The sequence below is a fragment of the Astatotilapia calliptera genome, chromosome 8 (assembly GCF_964374335.1).
Source record: "Astatotilapia calliptera chromosome 8, fAstCal68.1, whole genome shotgun sequence".
In the NCBI taxonomy this organism is placed as follows: Eukaryota; Metazoa; Chordata; class Actinopteri; order Cichliformes; family Cichlidae; genus Astatotilapia; species Astatotilapia calliptera.
The window spans coordinates 13,510,081-13,535,825 of record NC_137429.1 but is presented as its reverse complement, the minus strand read 5'-3'; the positions used below and the strand labels follow the sequence as shown (position 1 = coordinate 13,535,825).

At 40.2% G+C, this 25,745-nt stretch overlaps 3 protein-coding genes across 4 annotated transcripts in view; 1 reads left to right on the top strand and 2 right to left on the bottom strand.

Moving 5' to 3' along the window:
- Nucleotides 1-740, bottom strand: part of dnmbp (dynamin binding protein) — a 47,921-nt gene extending 47,181 nt beyond the window's left edge. Inside the window, exon 1 of the mRNA XM_026163113.2 lies at nucleotides 417-740. The gene's annotated coding sequence lies outside the window, so the exon portion shown is untranslated. The remainder of the gene's footprint in view (nucleotides 1-416) is intronic.
- Nucleotides 741-4,228: 3,488 nt separating this feature from the next.
- On the top strand, nucleotides 4,229-7,886 carry LOC145430394 (uncharacterized). Of its 2 annotated transcripts, XM_080305464.1 has the most exons (4): nucleotides 4,229-4,433; nucleotides 5,127-5,283; nucleotides 5,445-5,521; nucleotides 5,999-7,886. In XM_080305464.1, exons 2-4 carry the CDS (start codon nucleotides 5,148-5,150, stop codon nucleotides 6,293-6,295), a joined length of 510 nt encoding a protein of 169 aa, XP_080161590.1. In that variant the 5' UTR covers nucleotides 4,229-4,433; nucleotides 5,127-5,147; the 3' UTR covers nucleotides 6,296-7,886. The 2 variants fall into 2 exon arrangements, with proteins under 2 accessions (XP_080161590.1, XP_080161589.1); XM_080305463.1 differs by lacking the exon at nucleotides 4,229-4,433 and having other exon boundaries at nucleotides 4,465-5,283.
- A 3,920-nt stretch (nucleotides 7,887-11,806) lies between these two features.
- On the bottom strand, nucleotides 11,807-25,091 carry cpn1 (carboxypeptidase N, polypeptide 1). The gene is made up of 9 exons (XM_026163127.2): nucleotides 24,593-25,091; nucleotides 22,843-23,039; nucleotides 21,055-21,210; nucleotides 16,818-16,994; nucleotides 16,589-16,700; nucleotides 14,448-14,587; nucleotides 13,319-13,418; nucleotides 12,360-12,478; nucleotides 11,807-12,241 (listed from the first exon to the last, which is right to left on the bottom strand). Exons 1-9 carry the CDS (start codon nucleotides 24,825-24,827, stop codon nucleotides 12,131-12,133), a joined length of 1,347 nt encoding a protein of 448 aa, XP_026018912.2. The 5' UTR covers nucleotides 24,828-25,091; the 3' UTR covers nucleotides 11,807-12,130.
- Nucleotides 25,092-25,745: the final 654 nt, after the last annotated feature.

Here is a 25,745-nt window from a genome sequence, read left to right as displayed (position 1 = left end):
GTGTGTGTGGCTGTGTGTGTGTGTGCTGATCTCGCTCACATGGCATAACAACTGACAGCGACGACCACAGGTGACAGACAGACAGCGGGGGGATTATTTAGTCTGCAGCACCTGTGTTTACTGCCATCACTCATTCAGCTCACGTCAGTAGTCCGCTGGAGTAATAGCTGCGTATTAACACACCGTAGGACGTGTCTGCGGACTGTCATGTATGGGGTACACCCCAAAAGTGCCGCTATTAGAGCGCACACTTCAATGAACAAATTGTAAAAGTCTCAGGTCTAGTAGAGAAAAAACTGATGTCGTGGCTATAGACAAAAAACCGCGTATTTCTATGTAACTGAACCCCGGTGCTTATAAACTTCGACTGGCACCGTGTAGCAGTCAACGTTTGACTTTCAATGCGCTTTGCTTACCTTTTGGGACCAGGCCGTTAGATCCACTCAGACTAGATACCCAACTTCTCGAGCCTGGTGATGTGGTGCGGTGTTGGCGGAGTTGCCCTTCTCCACGACACCGCAACTTTTTAACAGCTACGCGTCCCACAGCCTCGGAGCTGTGCGCCGAGTCATTATTTCCTAGAAGAGCTGTGTGGTTTTGTTTGCGAAAGGCATTAAAACATGTTGACACGCAAGAAGCGGTCCGGCTGTGGTCCTCTGCGGGTGTCGATGTAATCAGCTGTCATCACATTAGCCACGAGAAGAGCCGAGCTGCTCTGCGCCTCTCCTCTCCATGCTTACACACTTTCAACGCCACCCACTTTTCCCGAACAGACCCGCGGCTGGCTCGGCTGATGCCTGACTGAAAAGATTTGAGCAACCTGGCTACTTTTACTCTAGCTTTATATGAAGTTTTTCAAAAGTAGTGTTAGAAGAGTATGTATGTGTGCACTGTTATTTATTCAAAAATGAATAGATTAGTATATACGTGATAACTACTGGGGCCTGTTTCAGTGCAGAAGCCCATTAGCTTACGTTATGCTATCGCATACACATCTTGATATTTTTACTCCTAAAATCAGCTAAAGTAGCTTGGCATGACTCATATTTCAAATATTTATAATTTAGCAGCCCCTAGGTTAATCCACTGTATAAAGCAACCTTAGAAACTTGGCTTAAAATGGTGCTTTTAGGCCAAGTTTCTTGTGATTGGTTACTCTTCCAAAACAGAAGGTTTAAACAGTACATGGGTGCAGCTGGTTATTCGCTGTCTTTGACATCATATAGGAGAAAAAAATTGCAGGAAACTCAATGTTTGAGGAGCCTGAATATTCTAACTTCATGATCCGAAATTTGGGGCCTTTTTATCATTTGCATCCAGTATTGTATTTTATTACTCTCTATATGTCTCTAGATCACTGAAAATTACTTCGACCTGGGCCATTTTTACATATGACACATTATTATTAGACAAGAACAGAGAGCATCCAGTTTTGTTCTGTTTTTTCAGTTATCAGTCAACTGGCTGATTACAGTTTTTCAAATGTAATCCACTAGAGTGGCTCTCTAAATTTTAAAATCTTTAATTCTGTTTAATTTCAGGGTCTTCTTGGACTAGCATAGTCAATATTTTTGTAAACCATGTATCCAAACGTTAGAATTTGCTGCTTAACCTAGTCATTTTAATCAGCTTTAATAATACAGTCACATGTTGCTTGTAGAAGCCCTTTGAGAGACAGAACAAACCCGTTTACAAGCAGGGAATAAATATATACCAATGCTTTCTCGGTTCTTCAGTCTCATTTCACCACAGGTCAGCACTCGTTTGTACTGTGACGTTGACCCAAACCAAAAAAAAAAAGTGTTCACAGCAGTTTTAGGAAGTAACATCATCCCCAAGTTTGGAACTTGTGAGTTTCCGTCTTTCTTTATTTGGTGACCGCACAAGTCATTTGACTGAAATTAATCCTGACTGTTGAGATTTTTTTCTTTAATGTGGTAAGTGTTTTGGGACTAGAAGTAAATGTAAAGAAGAAGAATTTAGTTTAATACAGCTTTCTGACACCCAGCAGGAAGGTGTCACTAGTATCCTCTTATGTGGCTGTCTTCTCAAACTGCAGCTCTTTCATTTGGAGTCATTAGGACGCTGAAATCTTTTTTTAGAGACAGAAAATCATAGTGGCCGCATGAGCAATTATATGTTGGGTAGATCTTTTCGCAGCCATGGTGTTGTGGTGTGAAATCAGTTTTTGCTGCCTCTGCAGTAATAACAGCTTCCTCATATGTGATCTTGTATATGCAGAACAATGGGAGGAAACAGTCAGTTGGATGCTTTAGCTTTGAGCAGAGGACACGGAAAAGGAAAAGATACAGGACCGGACACACTGTCGCCTACATTGAAATGGACTTAAACCAGCATAAACAGAAATGCTTACAGTTTTTGTTTATGCTGGTTTATTAAAAAGCACTATCACTGTGTTGGAACCCCTTTTGTGATCAGCATTGCTTTCATTTTTCATGGCAAAGATTCAACAAAATGTTTTGGATTCTTCAGAGATTTTGGTTCATATTGATGTGATAGCATCACACGGTTGCTGTATGTGTGTCGGCTGCACATCCATGATGTGAATCTCCCATACACCACATCCCAAATGTGCTCTTTTGGCCTGAGATCTGGTGAGTACGCTGAACTCACTTTCTTCTTGCCATATTTTGTTTCTTGTCTTATTCAAGAAACCAGTTTGATCATACAGGAATGGACATCATCATCAACAATACTCAGGTGGACTGTGTTGTTTAAACAATGCTCATTTGGTGCTAATGGATCCAAAGCATACCAGAAAAATATCCCCAACACCATTACACCACTACCAGCAGCCTAAACTGTTGATACAAGACAGGATGGATCCATGCTTCCATGATGTTTACCTCAAGAATCATCACGTCAGACCAACTGTGGTGAGAAGATTTGCATCTTATCCTCATTGTCCTGTTCTTAGCCCACAGGAGTGGATGCCTATAGTTTTCTGCTGCTGTAGGCCATCTGGCCTTCTGCAAACCTTCTTTTGTAATGACTTGTAATTTGAGTTACTGTTGCCTTTCTATCAGGTCAAAGCAGTCTGGCCATAGTCCTCTGACATTAAATTAAATTCAACTTTTTAAAATCCAGTTTTATTTATATAATGCCAAATCCCAACAACAGTTGCCTCAAGGCACTTTATATTGTAAGGTAAAGACCCTATGATAAGACAAAGAAAATGGAGAAAAACAAAGAAAACCCCTATGACCCCCAGGAGCAAGTGCTTTGGTGACAGTGGGAAGAAAAAACTCCTTTTTAACAGGAAGAAACCTCCAGCAGAACCAGGCTCAGGGAGGGGCAGCCATCTGCTGCGACCAGTTGGGGGTGAGCAGATGAAAATAGGACAAAGGCATGCTGTGGAAGAGAGCCAGAGATGAATAATAACTAATAATTTAATGCAGAGAAGTGTATACAGACATAGTGAGTAAAAAAGGTGACTGAAGAAGAAACACTCAATGCATCATGGGAATGCAGCAGCCTACACCTACACTCTCAGAAATAGAGGTACGAGAGAAGAACATTTTTGTACCTATAGGTACATTTTAAAAAAATGTTCCCTTAAAAGTACAATACTGGTCTTTAAAAGTCCAGAAATGCCCCTTTAAAGGTACAATTTGAAATAAAGTACAAATCTGTACCATTTTGACCTGTACTGCAGTGACAGTGGCAGAATGTGGTAATGGGTCAGCATGGGAAAATCTGGATGGGCCTGGTTAATTGTAAAATTCATATGAGATGTGAGTGTGCTCATAAAAGCTACATGTTATAATCAAATCTGTTGGTCCTCTCCTCTGTACATAAATTATCCTATGATGCAAAGAATATCTGTAACCTACCTTTGTGTAAGTTATGTTAAATTATATTTTAAAAACACACACAATGACATGCAGGCACAACCAAATGATGTTAAAAAAAACTGGTCCATTTCCATTTTATTAAGTTTCAGTTATAATTTTTAATGTTTTAAATCTTGGTTGTAGCCTTCAAAAACGTGAAATCATATTACTGTTATGTTTGGCCATTTACTTTTTCGCTTTTACTACATCCTAGAATTGTTCATTAATTGGGAGGTTTTTATGGAATTTGCAACATCAAGTTAAACCGAGGTTCTTTGGAAGTTAAAATGTCAAGCAGATTTTTATGTTACGGTGACTACATTTTGTAAGTTACAAATATAGTTCGCCAAGACAGCATAACGGTTTCCAAACGCATTAATACCACAATGTCCATGTATCAAGTTCGCAACGCGCATTAATCCCAAAGGCTGAAAAGCCAGCAGCGATGAGTGCTCCGCCTCCGCGCTGACTAGCGTTGAGGCAGAAAATGACTCTCAGGGGGTTATCGATGGAGGAGCTCCTTAAAAAGTTGATGGAAGAAGGCATTGATGTCAGACGACGAGGCGCAAAGGTTTAGAGGTAAGTCGGGTGTGATTTTGTGTTTTTATAAAAATTACAACGTGTAATTTTACAGTAGAGTTAGCAAAAGTCCGAAGAGCTAGCTTTAACATGGGTGAATGCTAGCAGTTAGCTAAGTTTTAAACAAAGAAAGGTACAAATGTGGACTATTTAGACTGTTGGTGGAATGTTCAACGTCTGTCTGCCCGCCGTATTCCAGTGTTTTATCAATAAATAGTCACTAACCGTGTACAACAATGTAAAAAAATCAATAATTTCTCAAAACATGCTAGTATGTAAATATAGGTATTAACAAAATCGTTCTCTAAGCAAAATTCATCCCATCTAACGTGTTTCCCGCTCAAAGGGATTTTAAACAATGGAAGGTACACATTTGTACCATTCCACCTACTTAGTGGGATTTGGGATTTTCGAATATGAGAACTGTAAGCTCTGCGCAGGGACACTGTCTGCAACCCAAGAATTGTTAAGATGATTGGGGAAACAGCTAATGATTTTTTTTGTCTCTAAATCTGATTATTATTATTTTCTGTACTAACTGATTAATCAAGCTGTTTATTAGCTTTAGAATTTTTGTTCAAGGGTTAAAGCACTTTACATTTATCTCCAGTCTGTGTCTTTAAACATGTCAAAAGTTTAAATCCTCAATGTAAAATGTCATTCTTTTGTCTATTCTGCTCTTTTCATTTCCAGTTGTGTGATGAGGTTGATTTAATGCATCCCTGCCAAGACAACATCTGTCGCCGCTTTAGCAAAAACTTCACTGCTGTTCTTCAAATGACCAAGGATTTGCCACTGAAGAAGGTCTACATGGAGGCAAGAGAGAATGCACTGGCTGAAGACATTACAGGTGCTAATTTGACCTCATACAAATAGTAAATTTTGTGACAATTCATTTGCTCTCTCTTCCAAAGATAATTGATGTACCATAGTGTCATGTGAAGAGCATGTTAATGGGAATTTGCATGCTATCAAAATCTAATGAAGTGCATTTGCATCTGTATGACCTAGGAATTGACTTCAAGGGGGCACTTCTCTTGCCATCCATCTTCAAGGAGAAGATAGAAGATTTCATCATCCTTGGAGAGGTAAATGCATGATGCAATGCATAGCCTTTGGCCACAAGTTTCATTCTTGGTGTTTTGTTGGCATGGAGCTGAATTCAGCTGCGGTTCAGCATCACAGCTAAGCTAATGTAGGGGAAACACTGCTGTTAATCCACAGTGCTGCTGTGCTCTTGGGTTTTGTCTGGTGTTTATATAGATAGATAGACCTTTATTGTCCCCTTAGGGAAATTCTTCTTCACAGGTACTGTCACTGTCAGGGGTGATTGCTTTTTCCCTTGAATATTATGTCAAACTTTAGCAGCTTATCAAACACTACCACAACAGTCATTGGTCAAGAAGCTTTTTGTTTGGAGTATGGGCCATGTTTACAGGTTATCAGAATAGACAGTTTTGTTTTCTAGCAAATAAAGAAGGTAATTTGAGGAATCTGTTGAAAATCCACTTGGCACATATTGCTTAAACATACTGTATACTAATGTTTTTCTTCCTCTTCTGCAGAATACTCCCACGAGTCCATACCCAACCATTCGAATGAAGGATAAGAGTTGGACAACTGCCCTCTTAAGACAGTGTCGCCGTGTTGTGACAGTTGAAGGAGTGGATGTTTGCTCGTGCCGCTCGCTGGATGAGGCCTACATCTCAGCATTCTCCACCTTCTTCGTGTTCAACATGACCTACCCTGCATACTTCAAGAAAACACTTGTCTTTCTTCAGAACTGCATTGTCAACATAGGAAACCAGGGAGACAAACCCCTGCCAGTAAGTGTCGCCAGGGTACTTAACCAACTCTATTAAATACGCCCCCACCCAAGTGTCACTACCTTATTGACTACCCAATGCTGATTTTGATGTATGGTCCTCTTCGCCCTTTGTGGTGTATGAGATATGAAAGCAAGCATCAATATTTCAAAAATCTAGCGAGTAAATGCAAAAACTTTGTAAACATCACTGCAACTCTTAGCAATCGTCATCAAATGAAACAGTGCTGGGAGTTTTCTTCAGATAAGTTGCTTGTTGACTTTGAACATTCACTCAGCACAAGTGTCAGTGTGCCATTTTCATCTCTGCCAGGTGACTTACAGAATGCTCTGGAAATGAACAAAAGTTTTACAGATGTGCATTTTCAGGATAAAGTGCTTCAGCGTGTGTCTGCTATATCTGTCAGCAGTGTCAAATATGAACTTGAGGATGTTTTTGTAGTTGGCCATGTACACACTGAAGCCATACCTCAATTCTTTAAAATCAAGTATATTTTGAATGTTGATACTTGTTGGGTATTGTGTGGGAAACTGTTACTTCCTTGCACTTGTGAATGTCATTTCCATGCTTACCAAGTGGCAGTTGACAATGACTGGATCCTGTTCAATCCAGGAAATGAATTAGACTTTCAAGCTCTAGACACCTATTAAGTTGATGATAGGCGGTTTGTGTCCTTGAGGTATTCTGTGTGACGTGATTGCAAGAACATTTTTATGTATGTATGTGTGCGTGTGCGTGCGTGCGTGCGTATGTATGTGCGTGCTTGTTGAAGTAGAGCAAAACATTTGTGTGGACAGTTTTTTAAATACATGCCATCTCTGATCCGTCAAAACATTGTGTTCAGGTGTTTAATGTCTTTATGTGATTGTTTACTTTTTTCTTCTTTTTTTTTTTTTTTTTTTTTAAATGAATGTATTTTTCTTGACATGTCCTATGGCAGGGGTGTCAAACTCAAATACACAGTGGGCCAAAATTCAAATCTAGAACAAGGTCGTGGGCTAACATTAATATTTATTGAAAAATATCTTCCTCCAGATATAAGAATGAATCTCTTCTTATGGACTCAAACAAGTTTTGGTGAAAAACTGAATGTGGAACAAGCAAAGCTTAATACTAAACAATGTATATATTAGCTGTATAATACCAGTAGGCCAGCTCTAATAGTAATCTGGTATGGCTTTGCGGGCCAAATGTAATTAGGCTGCGGGCCAAATTTGGCCCGCGGGCCAGAGTTTGACACCTATGTCCTATGGCAATATACGAATGTAATCAAGGATGTATTCCTGTGGTTGTTTAAGTGCTTTGAGGTGATTCTATTATCGAAAATAAATGGTTAAATAACCAAATATTTTGAACTATTGGGGGTACATTTTTGTCTCTTTAGGTACGAAATAGGTTGTCGCTGGGGGGGTACCCTCATAGGTACCCTATTGTACCCTTTTCAAGGGAACATTTCTGTACTATAGTTTCAAGGTACATTTATGTCTTAGGAAAGTACATGATTGTACTTCAGATGGTACAACTTCATAAGGTACAAAAATGTACCAAGCCTAAAGGGTACAGAAATGTCCTTCAAAAAGGAACACCCCCAGCGACAAGCATTTGTACCCTTTTTGGTACACTTTGGTACCCCTATTTCTGAGAGTGTATCGCAGCATAACTAAGGAAGGACAGGGTCACCTGATCCAACCATAACTATATGCAAGCCTAATCTTAAAGAGTGTCTGTCTGCTGAATCCAAACTAGAAGCTGATTCCACAAAAGATGGCCTGAAAGCTGAAGGCTCTGCCTCCCATTGTACTTTTAAACACTCTCGGAACCACAAGTAAGCCTGCAGTCTGAAAGTGAAGAGCTCTAATGGGGTGATACCGTACTATCATGTCATTAAGATAAGATAGCATCTGACTATTCAAGACCTTGTATGTGAGGAACAGGATTTTAAATTAAATTCTGAATTTAACAGGAAGCCAATATGAGAGAAAAGCTTTCTGTCTTTTAATCTCTGTCAGTACTCTGTTAAATCACCTTTCAGCTGGTTGTGCTATCTACATGCATAAATGCACAGAGTTGCTGCCATGTGATTAGCTGATGGATTGACTGTCTCCATCATCCTGACTCATTGAATGTGGATAAATCAGTGTGGGAGATGCCTGGACTGCTGGTGGGCTTCATTGACGCCACATTTAACCAGTCTACACAAGTGCAACCCCACGTGCACGCACACAAATGCATACTACAGCTGGGAACACTCCAGATCATTAACCACTTATGAATCGCCAGCTTTGTTTCTTTTCACAGTAGCCACTTTCATCCAAGGGCAAAATGTGGGTCTATTGTTGTCTTTCAATATTTTCCTGCCAGTTAAGCGTCACTACAATGGTTTGTGTGAAGAGAATACACTGGCTGTCACACAATCATCCGATTGTGTTGCCTCTGAGAAACATGAGCTATGGTGGTTGACTGGCCAAAAGAAAAGTTATTGTAGTTACCAGACTGATCCCTGAACTGATGGCAGTAAGGATGAATTAATGACTATTATGATTCAATTTTACCATAACAAAAGCTTTAATGTCACATGATAACGTCACATGATAATCTCAAGCAGGCAATAGTCATTTTTTGACTTCAGGATTATTGTGCAGTCGTGTGATGCCAGCACCATTTCATTTTTCTCTCTTCAGAAAATAAAAAGGGGAAATATCTGTTTTTTATTAAAACAATTAAAACAACACTCTTATTGAAGTTGGGTGATGAAATTTAACACATCAACTAAATCTACAAAGAACAGAAGAGATCAGAAGTTAAACACAAAGAAACACACAGATATGTGCGATTCTCTGTGCATTATCACTTACAAAATTTGTTGCTGAATTACAGTAATCTACTGTTTTTACTTTGTATTTAACTATTTATGGATTTCCTCATGTGTTTCTGTGGAAAGTCGGGGTCATAAATTGACAGAATGCCTGGTGAAGTACGCTTTCCCTCTTTCCTGTTTGTCAGAGAGAGGCTGTTGTGCTTGTTATGGAAATGACACAGAAAGGCAGATATCTGGAGCAGATAGATACACACACACACACACACACACACACACACACACACACACACACACACACACACACTGAAAAGGTCAATTGTTAACAGCAAAAAAGAATTGAAGGTGAATTTTAGGCCCGCATAATAGATCCAGAGAAGCTGTCGAACCATAAATCATAAATCATACATAGTTTCACTTTAGTTTCAACCTGCCTGAGGGAAACCTGTTGAAAGAGCAGGTTTGAGACTCCAGTTTGAAAAACACGTTTAGAGGTTTGTTCTCTGGTCAACAAAACATATCATAAAATTACACAACAATTTTTTGCCTACAAAATGTTATCATGAAATATGATGTCAGTGACGTTTATGTTTCCACCTAACGGGATCCTTTGCTGCCATCTGCAGGAAGTCGAGGCTCAGTCTTGTGACTTTAGCTTGTTGTGTATCATTTGTTTGAAGCACCACACTGATCAGCAGTTTGTTCATGTGTCTCAAATAGACAAACTTCAGTGAGTTATTATAGGACCAAATAAATAACAACAAGTCAGCACTATGATATGGCTCTACAACTATCAAAAACTAGTGTCTGAGAGCATCCTGCTGCCATACAAAAGGAAATTGTAACAACATTACATCACAGACATCTCAAATGTACTTATAACAGTGTTGTAATCTGTATGAAGATAAAACCCAAACATCTAAGCCACTAACTCTAAAGTGAGGGGATTTAACTTTTTGCCACGGTCCACATAAAGGCAGGAATAATTTTAGGTTATTCTTATTATTAAGTTATTCTGGGGGACCATCATTACCCTGTAAGGAAACATTACTGTGCTGAGGGGATCGGTGTCTTTTAATGATAACAAATGGTGGGAACAAATGATGGGAACGAGGGCTCCCTGAATGAAGTTTGAACATGTGCTATGTGCGGTGACATCTGTGGGACAGTTTGGACCCATCTAAATCCTGTGTGAGGGAATATCTTTTGGAGTAAAAAAACAAAGGCGTCCTTTTGTTGAGAAATTCAATTCAACAGAAAGAATATGTAACTATTTGACTAAGTCCTGCTTTGTTTCTTATGCATCAGTGACATCTAATGTATGCACCCTGAAATGCACATTTTCCTATGTCCATATATTATTTCCATCACACACAGAAATAGTCCTAAAGAACCCAAATGAATAAATAAAATAAATATAAATAAATATTCATTTAAATAGATTAATCAGCTCTGTTCTTTAGCAAGACTCGCATGTATAATAAAACATAACTATGTGAGAAAGGAAAACAAATATTTTAGTTTGAGGAAAAATTTACAGTCTGTTGAGAAGAATTACAAATATAGATAAAAAAATGAAGAAATGTGTAAATGTAATAAAAATGGGAATATAAATATAAATGGGAATATAAATTAAAACAGGAGTTAAAAGGGTAAATAAAGAATAAATAGAAATTTAGTATCATTTTGTATGTATTTTTATACTACCCTTTTTGTACTACCTATGTTACCTTTTTTGTTTTTACTGTTGCTAATTATTATTAAAATCCCAACTTCTAAAATAAATATTTTACTGAAATTCCTTATAAAGCGCCTTATAGGCACTTGCATACAAAAATAAATGATTAATACAGATTTATGTATTTTTTATTTATTTATTTTGCTGCAAGATGTAAAGTCAGATGACTGCAACTGCAGCAACAATTCCCTTTGATTGTTAGGGTACCTGGGTCGTTGACCCAGTGTTTTCAGTTTTGTACCTTTATTTGTGTTCTCGTCTTGGTTTATTACTGTGAAGGTTTTGGTTTCTGTTTTTCTGTTTTGGTTTCTGTTTTGTATTTTCCCCGGTCCTTCTTGGTTTATGATTTTGTAGTTCTTAAGTTTGGGTTTCCATACTCCCTCTGTTCTGTGTCTGCCATGCTCCCAGTCTCTGTTCCCTCTGTTGCAGTGTCTGCTTGTGAGTCCGTCTGTAAGTTCAGTCTGTGTTTCCTGTTTTACTTTGAAAGTCCGTATCTCATGTTAACGTGTCTGGTTTTGCTTCCTTTGACTTGTCAGCCTTGATTTGCCCCAGCTGTGTTTCCCTCCTGTCTCCCAGTCTGTCTGTCTCTCCTTCTGTGTATTTAAGCCGTGTGTTTTCATTTGTCTGTGTCATAATCTACCCTCATCTTACTGTGTGTTCTATTGTCATTTTTCTTACTTTTGAGTTCACATTTTGACTCACTTGACATTGATTTTTTTTAAAAAGAATTGTTATTACCAAAAAAGGTAAATAATATTAACCTTTAAGATCAAGTCTAAAGGCCAATTAAGTATTTTATAATGTGAAAAAGGCAATTCTGTGAAATATTTTGAAATCATTAAATGCGAAATATTTAAAAATGAATGTCCATTTCAGCAAATCAGTGTATTAATATCTATTATATGCTTTAAATGTGTACCTGAGTACACGTTTTTTTTTTTTAATTTCCCTGTTTTTCAGAGCAATAATCCAGCAATAATAAAGAAGTCTTAAATACAGATGGTAAAAACATTTCTTTAATTTCATTTTCACTTACCATCAAATTATTGTAATCAAAACCAAAAAAATATCCTTTACAAATACAGGCTAGCTGTGTTCATACAAATTAAAACTGTTGGATAAATACACCAGCCTTTCAACAGTTTCTTGATACAGAAAAACAAAACCCAAAAAGGAAATAGACGCTAGGACTACAAAGGTATGTTAAGGTTGTGTATCATTTACATAATTCATATGCGTATGCATGTGTATGCTTTTTGTACGAGCTCTTCTGTGTATTTGTTTATGACTGTGTGCCCTCTAAATGATTGTCCGTGCCTCATCTTGGGCCAAGCTTCAAGGGAGCTTTAGGAGATGAGAGGTTCCTCCTGCCGTGGTGCGGCTTCACCTTCAGGTTTTGTTTTGGTGCTGGTTTCAAGTAAAAATGAAGCTGTCAGGGACCAGATGGAATAAAAGGTGTGAGTTAGTTTATTTAGTAGACATAAAAACACAGACACCACACAATAACCTCAAGTTTGGTCAGACCAACCATACGAGCAGAAACCAACCTGTATGGCCTCAGCTGGTCCCACTGTGACAGTGCTGGTGAAAGGGAGGTAACCGGGTGCAGAGGCTGTTACAGTGTAAGTGCCTGGCAACAGAAGTCTGAAGTAGTCGCCATCAACTCCTGAAGGAGCACATGTAAGGAAAATTATGAGACTCGTACAGTCGCTGTATCTTAATTAAACATATTCCTGGAGTGCCACCAATATGTCGACAATGACGGTAGTTTTTTAACATAAAAAAATAATTCACACTAAATAAAGAAAGTTGTAGGTGCCAAATTGGAAACTGATTATGAACTACGCGATGCCATCATGCCAATATGGATCCTCTGAGGAATGTTTGCAGTACTTTGTTAAATATGTGGCATGAAGAATTAAAGTAGTTCTAAAGGCAAAAAAGGGGCTTATCCCTGTACTAGCGAGATGCACCTGTTGAACTGGCTGGTGAGTGTCTTGATAGGTGACTTTAATTTCTCTCACGTTGCATTTCCACCACTGACCAGTAGAGGATGACTTGCTCCGTTATATCTGTGCTTGACTTCCACACCGCACCATTAGATGCACTCGACTGTCCTTTTGCGTGTGAGGATTGAATGCACTTTTAAAATCTGGATATCATACTAACATTTAGTTCATCGCTAAAAGTCTTGTCGAGATTGCGTCTTGTTTCATTCTGGTTTATTTCCAAAGGATCATATTTTTATGGAACTGAGACTCAAAGTCGACTTCTGGCTGCTCGAGGCATTCGATTCATGCAGAAGTTATTGTTAGTGCCTGCCATTAGTCATGCAGTATGTGTCCTTGTCTCATTTTGAAATGACAGACTGACACCGGATGTTATCAAACACTGGTCTTCTATTTCACTGGCTGGGACACTAGACAATCAGTCACTATAAATCCAGCTTCCACACCTATCAAGAAAAAAAAATAACAACCACATATACACCAAAAGTCCCTGTTACCTGCGGTCACGTCATGATTGATGCCAGCTACTGAGATCTCTGCTTTGCTGATGGGGTTGTTGTTTTCATCATACACCATGCCTTTTATCCCATGATGCACCTGAGAAAAGACAAAACGTGTACATACTTCAAATATTGAAGTATATTTAATAAAATCTAAGGTTTGGAAATTGGATTCCTATCATCTGTTTGATGTGTAAAGCTGTCTGTAGTCTTAAGAGCTTAAAAAAGGAAGGTGACTGGACCTCTTTAAGTTTTTTGAAGACATTTGACTTCATCCAGAAAGTTTCTTCAAAGCTTTCAGCACTTGCTCATGTTTATTAGCACATACGCTCAAAGCCCTGAAACCTAAAGTCTGAAATACTGACTTAAAGTGATTTGATTGCATGTACAATTTGTTACAAAACTTTAGATTTAATGGAATCTGTTCAAATTAAATTTACTTTCTCAGTATACATTCAGTTTATACCAAACATATTTTCCCAAATGATTAATTATTTATACATTTCAGTTGCATTTTGCTCAAAATTATTGCTTAATGTTTACAAGAGAAAGATTATACTTGAATATACTTTAAATAATATGTTTTTTTTAAAGAAAATACTGTATGTGCTAATAAATACGAGTGAATATGAAGGAATCCTAAGCTACATTTCTACACCTCAGACTTAATTAACACTCCTTAGGCTCAGCAGTGTTCAGCAGCTAAAGAAAGACCAGAACAGCATCTGCAGGCCCAGTTTAGTTTGTTTAATTAGTGCTTTGCAAAAAATGTATGCAACTGGGGGCCCACCCTTACAGAAACATTATTAGTGGCAAAGCATCGCTTTTTGAATCTCAGTGGAATAAAGGACATGTTGTTGTCCTCAGACCACGGCCTTGTTCCGTCCTCGAAGAAGGTTAAAAGTCAGATTACTCATATTACACAGAATTTCACGCATCTAATTTTTTGGTCACTTTATCCCAGAGGCGACTGCCAATATTCACAAGACACCAGGGCAGCAGACTCACGACTCCTGGCAGTTGGGTTTTGATGTGTAATAGTGTGTATGTGTGGTGCATTGAGCTCCAATAAATTAAATACTCTTTCAGTATAACTCTGATTTGCCAAATTTCGTCATGTACAAACCTGTTCTAGGTATGAAACCAGCGCTTCCCGGTTGCCCAGCCATTCTCTCGGCAGTGCTGATGCCGGAGGAAACTTATCGCAGCTCAGCTCCAGAGTGATCTCGAAGCAGTTGGTGTACAAGTAGTTGAAGTCCTGCATGCCTGAAACACAGATAAATATTTTAGGAGGACAATAAATGTATTAATGTGGCTCTTCACTTTAGATTTCTAGGTCTTTGCAACAGGACACATTAGTTATATTTATAGATTCAAAGTGTTTTTTCCACCACGCTTTGCCTCTTGAGGAAGCTGTTCAAAATTGTAGGAGTATAAGTTGCTTTAAAAAAACAAACCTTTTGTTTTTGGCTTTATAATATGGCTCCACTTTTCATCAAAAACAAATGTACAAGGAGCCAGAAGGGAGGGAAGGTTCATATGTAACCCCACAGACCCTGACATAACACTTGGAGCATAAAGACCTGGTAAAATAAACATAGCATGCTGCTTCTAAGTGAGACTCTGGGCGTTTTCAGTCAGTTCAAAAGCTCGCATGACTCAAGTGAAAAGCTCATCAGACTCACAGTGCTGAGGAGAAACCAGAGCAGCCTGGATCAGGACTTACGCATCAAAGAAATGGGGATTGTTATTGTTGCAGTTGCAGATTAACCGAGCTGAAACTGAATATATGCCCAGAGAGTTGGATAAACTTGGTATTTTTTAACTTCCAAGAATTCATTACTGTAACAGTGCATTACTGTAAGCTTTCATTAAAAAGCAGCACACAAGTTTTCCAGCCTTTAAGCGAACCATGAGAGGGTGAGGAGTTTAAGTTTCGTGCGAGCGCCTAAGGCTGTGTGACTCCTGAGAGGGTCTCTGCCAGCATGGAGGAGGAGGTTTAATTAATGCATATTTTCAGCTATAACAAGAAATTTCACAAAATTCAAAACTCTCTTCAAGCTTCAGTTCCATTTATAGAGAGTTTATGGGATTTTACACAAAAAAAAGAGCGGTGGGGAGGCCAGCTGAGCCGTATGATTCGTTTCAACCTCACTAAAAGGCGAGGTCCTCTCCACCTTAGTTAAAATTTAAAGGATCCTTTACTTAAAGAAAAAAAGGAATTGTCACCACTAAGGTTGCCTTGTAGACTTTAACCCTTTAAAGCCTGGACCATGAAATAAATAATTGCTAGAAAAATCAAATTAAAAAAAAAACGGAGTCAACTGAAAATGTTCAGGTCCACAGACTCCACTAAAAATAAAAAGTCTAAAGAAGAACTTTGAAAGACCTTCAGAAAGCTTGGAGAACTACTGCTCAAGGTCTGGCTTCCTGGAAGCAAAATATAAAGAAATTAGAGGTGACTCAAGACTTTTTCAGAGTGCTGCACACTGCCTGCTGATGGTGCGGATCGTATTGAATGGGTGCCTTTTACACCCCCTGTCCACCGCTCTACTGCTAGCTGGCAGTGTGCAAGAGGTAAGGGGGTTTAAGGCAAGCGCAGACCCAGTGCATGATGACACTGGAGAAGCATGCCTTGCGAGCCAGTCAGTGCATTTCATTCATGCTGAAGGTAATGACAGCAGGAAGCCATCACTCAGATGGTCTTGTCTTTCTTTAGCAGGAGAATTACAGCGTTTGTTCCACAGCACATGGAAATTTTGCATGTAGGCAAGGAACAATGTGTTTTGTACATAGGATAGAGGACTGTGTGCTCGTGTGGCGGGGCATTTTTTCAGCTCATTTTTCATTGAAACTGATAATTTAGCTATTATCTTCTTTGGCTTTCAAATTCCAAAATGTCTGGGGGGTGTAATAGTTTATTTTCTAAGTAGCTGTTTATATTATGAGTTTGTACATACTGGAATGTTGGCAACCAGTACTTCTCTGGAAACCTAAGAGGTCAGGACAACAGTTAGTGTTGTTGGTGTTGAGCTACAGCACTAACTTTTGTGGTGCCAAAGCAGCATAATATAAATCCAGATGCAGACTCACTGGCCAAAAATAGATGTAAACAACGTGTAAATAATTTAGTTTCAATTACGATTAATTCAATTACGAAAGCCAGCCTCAGTAATAATTTAGAGACTGCTCCAAGTGAGTCTCTTGTGCTTTTACTACGCATTTCTGTTGTCTTCCCTTCTGCTCAGGAGAAGACGTTTTGCTCACCTTTGGACAACGAGTACCAGCTGGCCCCATTGGTGATCCCCTCATCAAAGTAGTCGCCACAGTTCCAGCCCTTGTGCATCCAGCCATGAGCGTATGAGTAGGTCCTCGCCAACTGTCATCACACACAAAAGGACACGGGCCCATTCATCCACGTGTTTTCATACCCACACAACAGGCAGTGACGGTATGAGATGTGTGTCACATCTGGAAATTTTAATCTGTCACGCACCTTTCTGAAGATCTTGTCGTCAGGCGTGGCCGAATAGGTGGTCCGCCCTCGAATGCGGCCATCTCTCGACTTGTCGAAGGGGTAATTGGCCACCACGGCTCCTCCGTGAAGATTCGCTGACAGGATGAAGTTGTAGTTTTGCATCCATTTAATCACAGCCAAAGTCTCTGGTTGAACCTGGGGAGGATGAGAAGCAGGACATTTAAGATTTACTGTACTTGCAGGACCACGTGCATGCATCTTTATTCCAATTCCCCAAATGAAACAATCTAATCCCACTTGAGAACCTGTCAAAATGTCTCTAAATCATCAAATAAGTTATAATGCAGAATCCCATACAGTCCTTTACGTCACCTGAGATATTTCCCAAACAACATCAGCGGGTTGACATCTGGTTTTCTTTTCATCCAAAGCTGCTGGCTTCTCTGGTTGGCTGCTTATCTGGACAAACCCCGGTTTCCTCTGGCTTTGCCTTATGGACATATTTTCTCTCTGCCTTTCTTTTTTACTTAATCATTTTGCAAAAATGGTTAGAGTTTAAAGAATCTTCTACTTTGCTCAAGCACATTTAATGATTCACCTAGCTCCTCCTAAATGCATCAGGCATGGTTAGCTTCATGGTTAAAGAATACCAACCATTTCAGTTAATGATAAATTTAATGAGAATATACAAAATTCACAAACTGAAGCTGGACTTAGCAACAAAGGAGTGGAAACACAACAGTTACGTGTACATATAATTCATAATATGCAAACTGATTTAAAGGTTTTTGATCTTTTTGCTAATTAATTCATCAAATTCTGCATGAACGGGATCAGCCTCAGCCAGATGGCATCTCCATTGCATTGCTGCAGACCTTGAAATTCCACTTGGGACTGCCATTTATTTTCTCTGTCAGCGTTAACTCTCCTCACACTCTCAGAGCCATTTATCACGTTTGGAGACGAGGCGTAATACCTCTCCTTGAATATGGTATGTAGGACAATAAACACAGTCTGACTCTGTTCAAGAATAATCAAGCTGATCAGAGCCCAGTGACCTTGAACAGAGCAGCTGTAACCAAGAGGTCTGGCTCCCGTTTTGAACGCCGGCAGGAATTTATTATCGGTAGATCTTTATATATACTTGTGCATCCTTTGAAATAAGGGCTGTCACCGCGGTGTAGGGTTACACACGAAGGAACAGACACGGCCATATCACAGAGCTCTACTAACAACAGAGGATACTACCCCATATTAAATGCAAAGAGAAGCAAATCAAACATTCTGGATCACTTATAGGATCACTGACACTGGGTGAGGGATGTCCTCTGGAGGCCAGTCAAATGTCAGTGGATACTTTTGCAAAAGGAGCCTTGTTTTATGTCGGGCTCTTCTGGGACTCTGTAAATAAGGTATTTCTAAGAGAAATGAAAGTGAAACTTGGAAAATGTGCTGCCGCCCAGTTCTCAGTCTTATTTTAGCACATCTCAGTTTAGTCTTGCACTTGTTCCAGTGAAGAAAGTTTCATCACTTAGCTAAATTAGTAAAAGCTGCATTCTCGAGCCTGCAGGGCTTGAGGCTTTATGTGAGAATGTATTCCTGACCAGCATAAATAAAGCAGTTGTAAGACAAGCACAGTTACCCTTTTGTGTTTCTGCATCAGGAGACAGTCATATGTACAGACTCCCTGGCTCTCTGGTTTTGCAGTTAGAGGTTAAAAAATAAAATTTTCCACCTTTGCTTGGGAACAAAAGTGGTGTGGCGACAGGGAAAGAAAAAGAAAACTATACTGAAACCACCTCTCTGTAATGACATGCCCTGTCAAAACTGCTTAAAACACTGAAAAGAGTTATTTTGAGGGAAGAGAAATCAATCACGCATTCATTTTAAAGCACTGATATGACTTTCTTTGTTTCCTAAAGGATAATATTTACTCCTCATAAACTGAAATCAAGCACATTGCATGCTTGCAATCCACTTGGCAACTGGATTAAAGCCGAGATATCAAACTCATTCAAATTTTTCATTTCACAGACCATATACAGCTCACTTTGAGTTTAACTGGACCAGTGAAACTTCCATTTCTGCCAGTATAAAGAAGTAAACTACACCTTTAATCCATGAGATATCTTAATATAGGACAAAGAAGAATTCACCTCAGTTTTTCTGACATGGTAACAAACATGCAACTGTATTAAATTAAAGAAATTCATCAGCACGACTCTGGTTTTAAATTATAAGAATTAAACGTGTAAAATTACAGAAAAGGTTTCGGTAGCTCATTGCTCAGACTGTCCTGTAAATACAGAACAGACTATCACGACTAATTCAGAGAAAATGTTTAGTTTTTTTTTACTGTAGACCAACAGAAATGTCTATAGTTGATTGTGACTGTATTAGTGTAGCTAGCATCAATGTCCATGTGAAGGGCTTTATTAATAGGAAAAGCTGCAATTTAAAACTACAAAAATACAGTTAGAAGTCTCAAATTTACACCCTTGTCTTTGTCTGGGCATTTCTAGCCCCTGGGCCTTATGTTTGACACCCTGTCATAAAGCATACCCTGTTTCATTTTTCCCCCCTAATAAATAATTTACAAAGTGAACATGTTATATTTAATAAGACTTGACATAAGCAAGTGAGACCATAAATGCGTAAGGAAAACACTGAGGTCATAAACCAAATGAGGGTCATTTTCTCGTAGGCTTCTACCCACCTCTTGCCCTGTGACAGCTGAAATACCCCCGCCCCTCCTCCGCACGTGCACGTAAGTCGGTGAAGTTGAATTCTTTTTGGGACGCCCCATAAGAAGAAGGGTTTAAATGTATGTTTAAGACACTTCTACGAGGATTATATCCATCTTTTCTTTAGAGTCTATCACTAAATCTAGCTAAAGGTATTTTAATTTGGACGGTTCAAGATATAATCAACTTTAGGTTCATATTTCAGTTCTCAAAACATGAAGCTATCTAGCAGTTATAATAAAAACTGACTGTCCTTAAGAGGGAGGAATTTTATTTTTCAAGGAAACTATGAACAACAGTCCTACTGGAGGCTGCAGTTGAGACACCCCCAAGGATCTGACCTTAATAGTTAAAATGTACTTTTTGGCAGGCTAGTGGACTGTTTGACAGCACGCACTCTCATGTTACTCTCCACTGTTCATTTTACACTTCAGTGATCTGAAATAAGTACACATTGCGCTACAAAGGCCATTCAATCACCCAGAATAAAGCCAGGTCTCTCCCACAGCCAATCTGAACTCTGCTGCTTACGCCGAAACTCTGAGGCACATTTTTCTTCCTTAGTCTCAGTCACCGTGTAAGTGTGGCAGGTTTATATAGTGTCTATTCTATGTAGAGAGCATCTGTACTTTTATAGTGCAGACATAGCAATGTGCAGACAGTTTTGGGTAAAGTAGCAGCAAAGTGAGGAGTCAGCCAGTGCCTCAGGGTAACAGTTACACTCTGACGCTGCAGAGTGGCTCACTGTAACTTCTCATGATGGTGATGAAAACCAAAAAATGTTTAGCTGAGGCTCAAAGTCCTCATAAACAGTGCATATAGTTAATCACATGTTATGACCCAGAGAAGAAGAAGGCTGTTGGCGGGGGGTTGCTTCTTCTTCTTGGGGTGTTTTCTCAGCTCCAGCATCTAAAGAAATATGCAAACTAATATGACTTACCAACGCTTTTGTTCCAGTTTGTTCCAGTTTGCGGAGCTAGGTTGCCAGTTACCCCACCTGTTTCATATTTCAAAGACTCCAAATACGAATGAGGGCAACCACAGTGTCTATGCTAAGAGCCATAGCCTGCTATGTGCAAGATAAGCAAACAGGTCTAGGCTATACAGGCACGCAGAAAAAAGTCACAAAATGATACAGAGGACCGACCAAGGAGTCTCCTGAGTCTACTCACATTTAAATATATGGACTTTTTTATTATTTAGCTGAGACACAGCTGGCACTGGAATCTCATCCAGTGCAGATCTCATGAATTTGTTTATGTCAACAAAGTTAAAGCCAAGATAACCCAACTATGTTACAGCTGCTCATTATTCAGCTTCGCTCACACGCTCACACGAGCATGATAAATGCCCTCATCCATCCTCCTCCTCGCTCCCTCCTTCTCTCTCACCCACATATGCTCCGAGCCACACATACTTGCGTACACACATGGACACTTTAACACACACGTACACCCTCAAACGGTTTCAGTTGTATTCAGTTGTATTCAGTTGTATTCAGCAGAACTGACCTGATGCTCCCAGTTGTCCGGGAGGGGCAGGTGGTGGTTTCGTCCTTTGGTTTTCTCATAGTAGTACATGAGCGCGTTCAGGTCCGGAAAGTCGCGGTTTAGATCGATTTCTCTGGCGTTCCCTCGACCCACTAGGTAACCGTTGAACTCCGGACCCTGTTGATGCACAGATCACAAAAAAAACATTTTTTTAAAACTGGTGAGTAATCTTGCTCTTTCCCACCAGAATGATTAAATGATCATATTTTGGCTTGTGACGTTAAGGTTTCCGGAGGTCAAGTTATGAGCTCCAATTTCTCGGAAGCAGTAAAACAAAGCTGAATTTATTATTCCCCAGTCCTCAGAGGCTATCTATAGAGCAACAACAGTCAAGTATTTTTCCCAAAACGGAGTTTTAAGACCGTGCAACAAATCCATGGTACTGAGTGTGCTAACAGCCGGACAGATAGACTGTCACAATCGATTAAAAGTACCCAAAGTCAAAGCACTTTAAGCAAAAAGCTCAAGTTCTCACTCTTAGGCAGTTTTTTTTTCTACTGCTGGATCTTAATGATGTCATACACCTGCTGTGGGCACAGAAGCCCCTCCTACCTGCTGTTATGCCTTCTGGATGCAAGGGACAGGCAATCAGAAGAAAGCTGGCTTAAAGGGAACAGCTTTTCCCCCTCAGTGAGCATGGTAAACAATACTCCAACTAAACATCAAATTAGTTAGCACTGTCATTGCAAGCATGTTAGGATGCTAACATTTCAGTTTAGTTAAAAGGTCTGTTTTGCTTAAATGCAGCGTCACAGGGGCATCACTAACTGTAGACTTGTTTTATTTTATGAGTGCCTTGAAATTTTCTTATTTGTTTGCATCTTTAGCTTGGACCTTTAATCTTAAATGTCACTATATGTTTTTATATATCAAGTAAAGCAAGGGGGCAATTTAAGAAGCTCTTTTTTGATTGGTTTGACTTTCTTCTGTATTTCAGTGTGAGACTTTCTAAGACTTTGCAAAAGAGCTGACTGACCTGTGTGTTGGTGTCTATAGCTTACATTTTCTGATAAGATTTCTTCTTGTTGTTGTTTTTTTCCCTAAAAGCTTGATCACAACATTGAGTCGCCAAGGATGCTTTAAAATGAAACTGCCTTGCCGTTTTTGAACAGATGCTGCTGCACCCAAACATCTGCTGACGCAACTAATTACAGTGCAGTATGTATGTGTCGTCTGAGTGGCAAAGAGAGGGACTGTCATATGAAGCTGGTCGCTTCAGGACATATCATTAGCCAGCAAGAGACTGTGTGTGTATTTGTGTTGCAGCAGTCTGCGTGTGTATCAGTTGTTTCACGGCCCATAATTACCCCTGACACAAAGTTAGGGGCTTTCTTGGGAAGCTGATAGATGGGATTATTACAGACGCAAGCAAACGGTGGAGAAAAATCATCAACTACTGTTTGACTCGTAGTCGCTCGTCTTACACACACACACACACACACACACACACACACACACACACACACACACACACACACACACACACACACACACACACACACACGTATTTGTTTAAAAATCCTAAAAGATCAGATGGATTGAGCTGTGTGGCTCGCAGGTGTTTAGTTTCACTCAGGGACCTCAACATTTCTAATATTTCCACTGCCAAGAACAAAACCAAGGGAAAAGAAAATATTGATTTTTTTTTCTTCTTCTTTGCACGGGGGACGGTTTCTTTGAAAAAACACAGCCAGAGACGTCCCAGAGGGAGTTTTGTTTTGGCACGTCTAAGCCTAAAGCTCAAATTACCTGTCTGGCAGCCACCTCGTAGCCATCGGGGTTCATGGAAGGCAGGATGTGGATGCGCGTGTCGTGGATCAGCCTCACGATTCGCTGGTTTCTGTTTCGGTACTCCTCGCACAAGAACTGGGAGAACTTGATGAGAAGCTCACGCCCAAGCACCTCGTTGCCATGCATGTTGCCCACGTACTTGAACTCGGGCTCCACTGGGGAGGGAGTGGAGAAGCAGAGGGGGCATGAAGTTACGAAAAAAGCCACACAGAGCTGTCAAGTACCACATTTAAAACAGATGGCCTGAGGAAACACATGCAGGACGCCACAGTCGCAGAAATTTCTTGATAAGGATGTTCTTACAGACATAAGCTCTGGAAATTGTGCTGATTGAATTATCTGGATGAGTTATGTCTCAGCCTTGCTCTCTGTGCAGGGTTTCTTCCCCCTGAGGATCCCTTTATTAATCACTACTGAGGGAAGCAAAAAAACCCCAAGCACGGTTGCCAGAGGTCAGACTTATGACTTAACACTAGATACAAATTTGCGCTAAATTTGACACTAAAACCATCACATCAAAGAATAAGCGCTTGTGTTTTTTTTCGTCATTGATACTTTCAAATCTATCAGCGCCCTTCACTAATTGTTTCAGGCATCCAAATGGCATGCTGGGCATTGCAACTCCCCTCTTTTTCTTTAGCACAGTTCCAACTGGCCATGAGTTCACAAAACAGCGCTGGCTCCAGCATGTAGTTTAAAAAGAAAGAAAGAAAACCCACACACACTCATTCAGCAGTATGTGAAACGCATGAACTTCGTACAGAGTGCAGGAGGCTTGACCCAGACTACACCTCAGGTCACTCCCCCTTCATGAAGTGTTCAGTTCCTGTTTTTCACCCTCGGTCACCTTGCGACAGAACAGGCCTACATCCTTCAATTCTACTGAAGGAAGCTTCCGAGTATGCAAACACGCAGAAAAAAAGCAGGCTTGGCTGGAGCCAAAAAAACATTCCCTTCAGTTGTCAAGCTTTTTTTTTAAATGCAAGAATGGAAAAATCTTCCACAGCATTTCCTTGATATGACATTTTGGCCAATTTCCAATGCAAACATTGGATATAATCATACACTAGCTGCAAACTAAATACCTGAAGAGCTGATTCAGTGGTTTTTGTGGGAGTGTATTCAGGGTTAAATCCTTGATGACTCAAAGTGATTCTGTTTGTCATCTGCTACATTTTGTCAGTGGTCGGATGGCAAAGAAAAATCAAAATGAATCACAGATGTTGACTCGATTCTTTCACTTTCTTCTTTCTTTTCCTTTTTTTTTTGTTTTCACTTTTGAGTTTTCCTCAGTTTACAGCCAGTGATGTTCAAAGCACCCACTTCGGGATAATTTCACCTTTTCCTCCTCACTGTTAAGTCACACAGTGGTTCGGCTTCATAAAGGCAAAATCGAAAGCTTGAGACAAAACCGAAGCCTCTTGCAGACTCAGTCTCCTGCCAGCTATTCTCATTGTGTGTGGCAAAAAGTACAAGACAGATGAGGAGCCAGTAGCACAGGTTGTGCATTCGAAATCTATCATAGATTAATATCATTTGCAGATGTTTATCAGCTTTTTTTGAGGAGTTGGGATTAAATTATTAAGCTGTTAAATTACTTCCATCCATCACGTTTTCTGCCAATTATCCACTTTGGGATAAAATGCAACATGAAATCATTGTACAGCATGTCACTGGGCTGTCAAACAACGGATCAGGTGTTACTTACATGCTTCGTGGTTGCCCGGGTTATCGCTGAACTCCAGGACATAGAGGTGACGACCCTCCACACTGTGCCCGATGCTGTAAATGCGCGTGATGTAGGGGCATTCGCTCTGCACTGCAAACAGAGCTCGTACCATGTCCTCGTATTTGTGATGCTGGAAGTCTGAGCCCGACACCAGGAACCCCATCTGCCCCAGCAGGAGAGCACAGAGCCAGGGAAGAGTCCAGGGTTGCTGCATGGTCCCTTAGCCCAGGTTGTGCAGCGCAGGAGAGGCTGGTGAAGAGGCTGCCTGCAACTATGCAAACCACTCACAGGATTTCAGATGTATTCTCCTTCACACACCACACATACTGCTTGCTCCCTGCTTGCTCTTTTTCTTTCTTGTGCCCCTTCTTTTCTCCAGCTCTCTCTCTGCCTCCTCCCACATACAGTCCTCTCAGTGAAGAGCAAGTAAGGACAGCCCCCTGCTCCTTCTTTGTCTCACTCTCCTCCTCCAACAGCTGCTTCTCTCCCTCTCTCTTTCCCTTTGGGTGCTTGTCAAGTACATGCTACTTGCTTTATTAGGGGCTTCAAATGCTTCTGCTTTAAGTAGTTTGCCCCACAGCCCCCTGAGCTTTCGACACACACACTCTGAATTTCATTCTGCCTCTGAGACACTCATTTTCCATCCCTTTCTTTGTCTCTAACTCTTGTTCTGTGCTCCCTTCCTGGGAAAGAGGGGTTGTTTCCACGGCACTGCTTTCCCCAACCCCTGCAGCCCTCAATCATCCATTCATTAACTCTTAAGTCAACACACAACCCCTGCGTGTGTGTGCATGCACGTGTGAGTGTATGTGTGTGTGTGTACGTGCATGCACATGCGCTTGAAGTCCACAGATGAATGAGTGTGAAAGCTCTTTTGCAACCTTTAAACTGGCTTTTGTAGCTCTGTTTCCCCAAAGCACTAACACATAGAAAAACATACCAACACAGGCTCTTGCAAAAAGACTAAATGCTGCAGTTAAACTTCTAAAAGGCACAGGACGATACTGAGATGCATGCATCCCGTACAAACACACACACACACACACACACACACACACACACACACACACACACACACACACACACACACACACACACTACGACTACTGCAGAGCGTGCAAGGGGTGCTGTC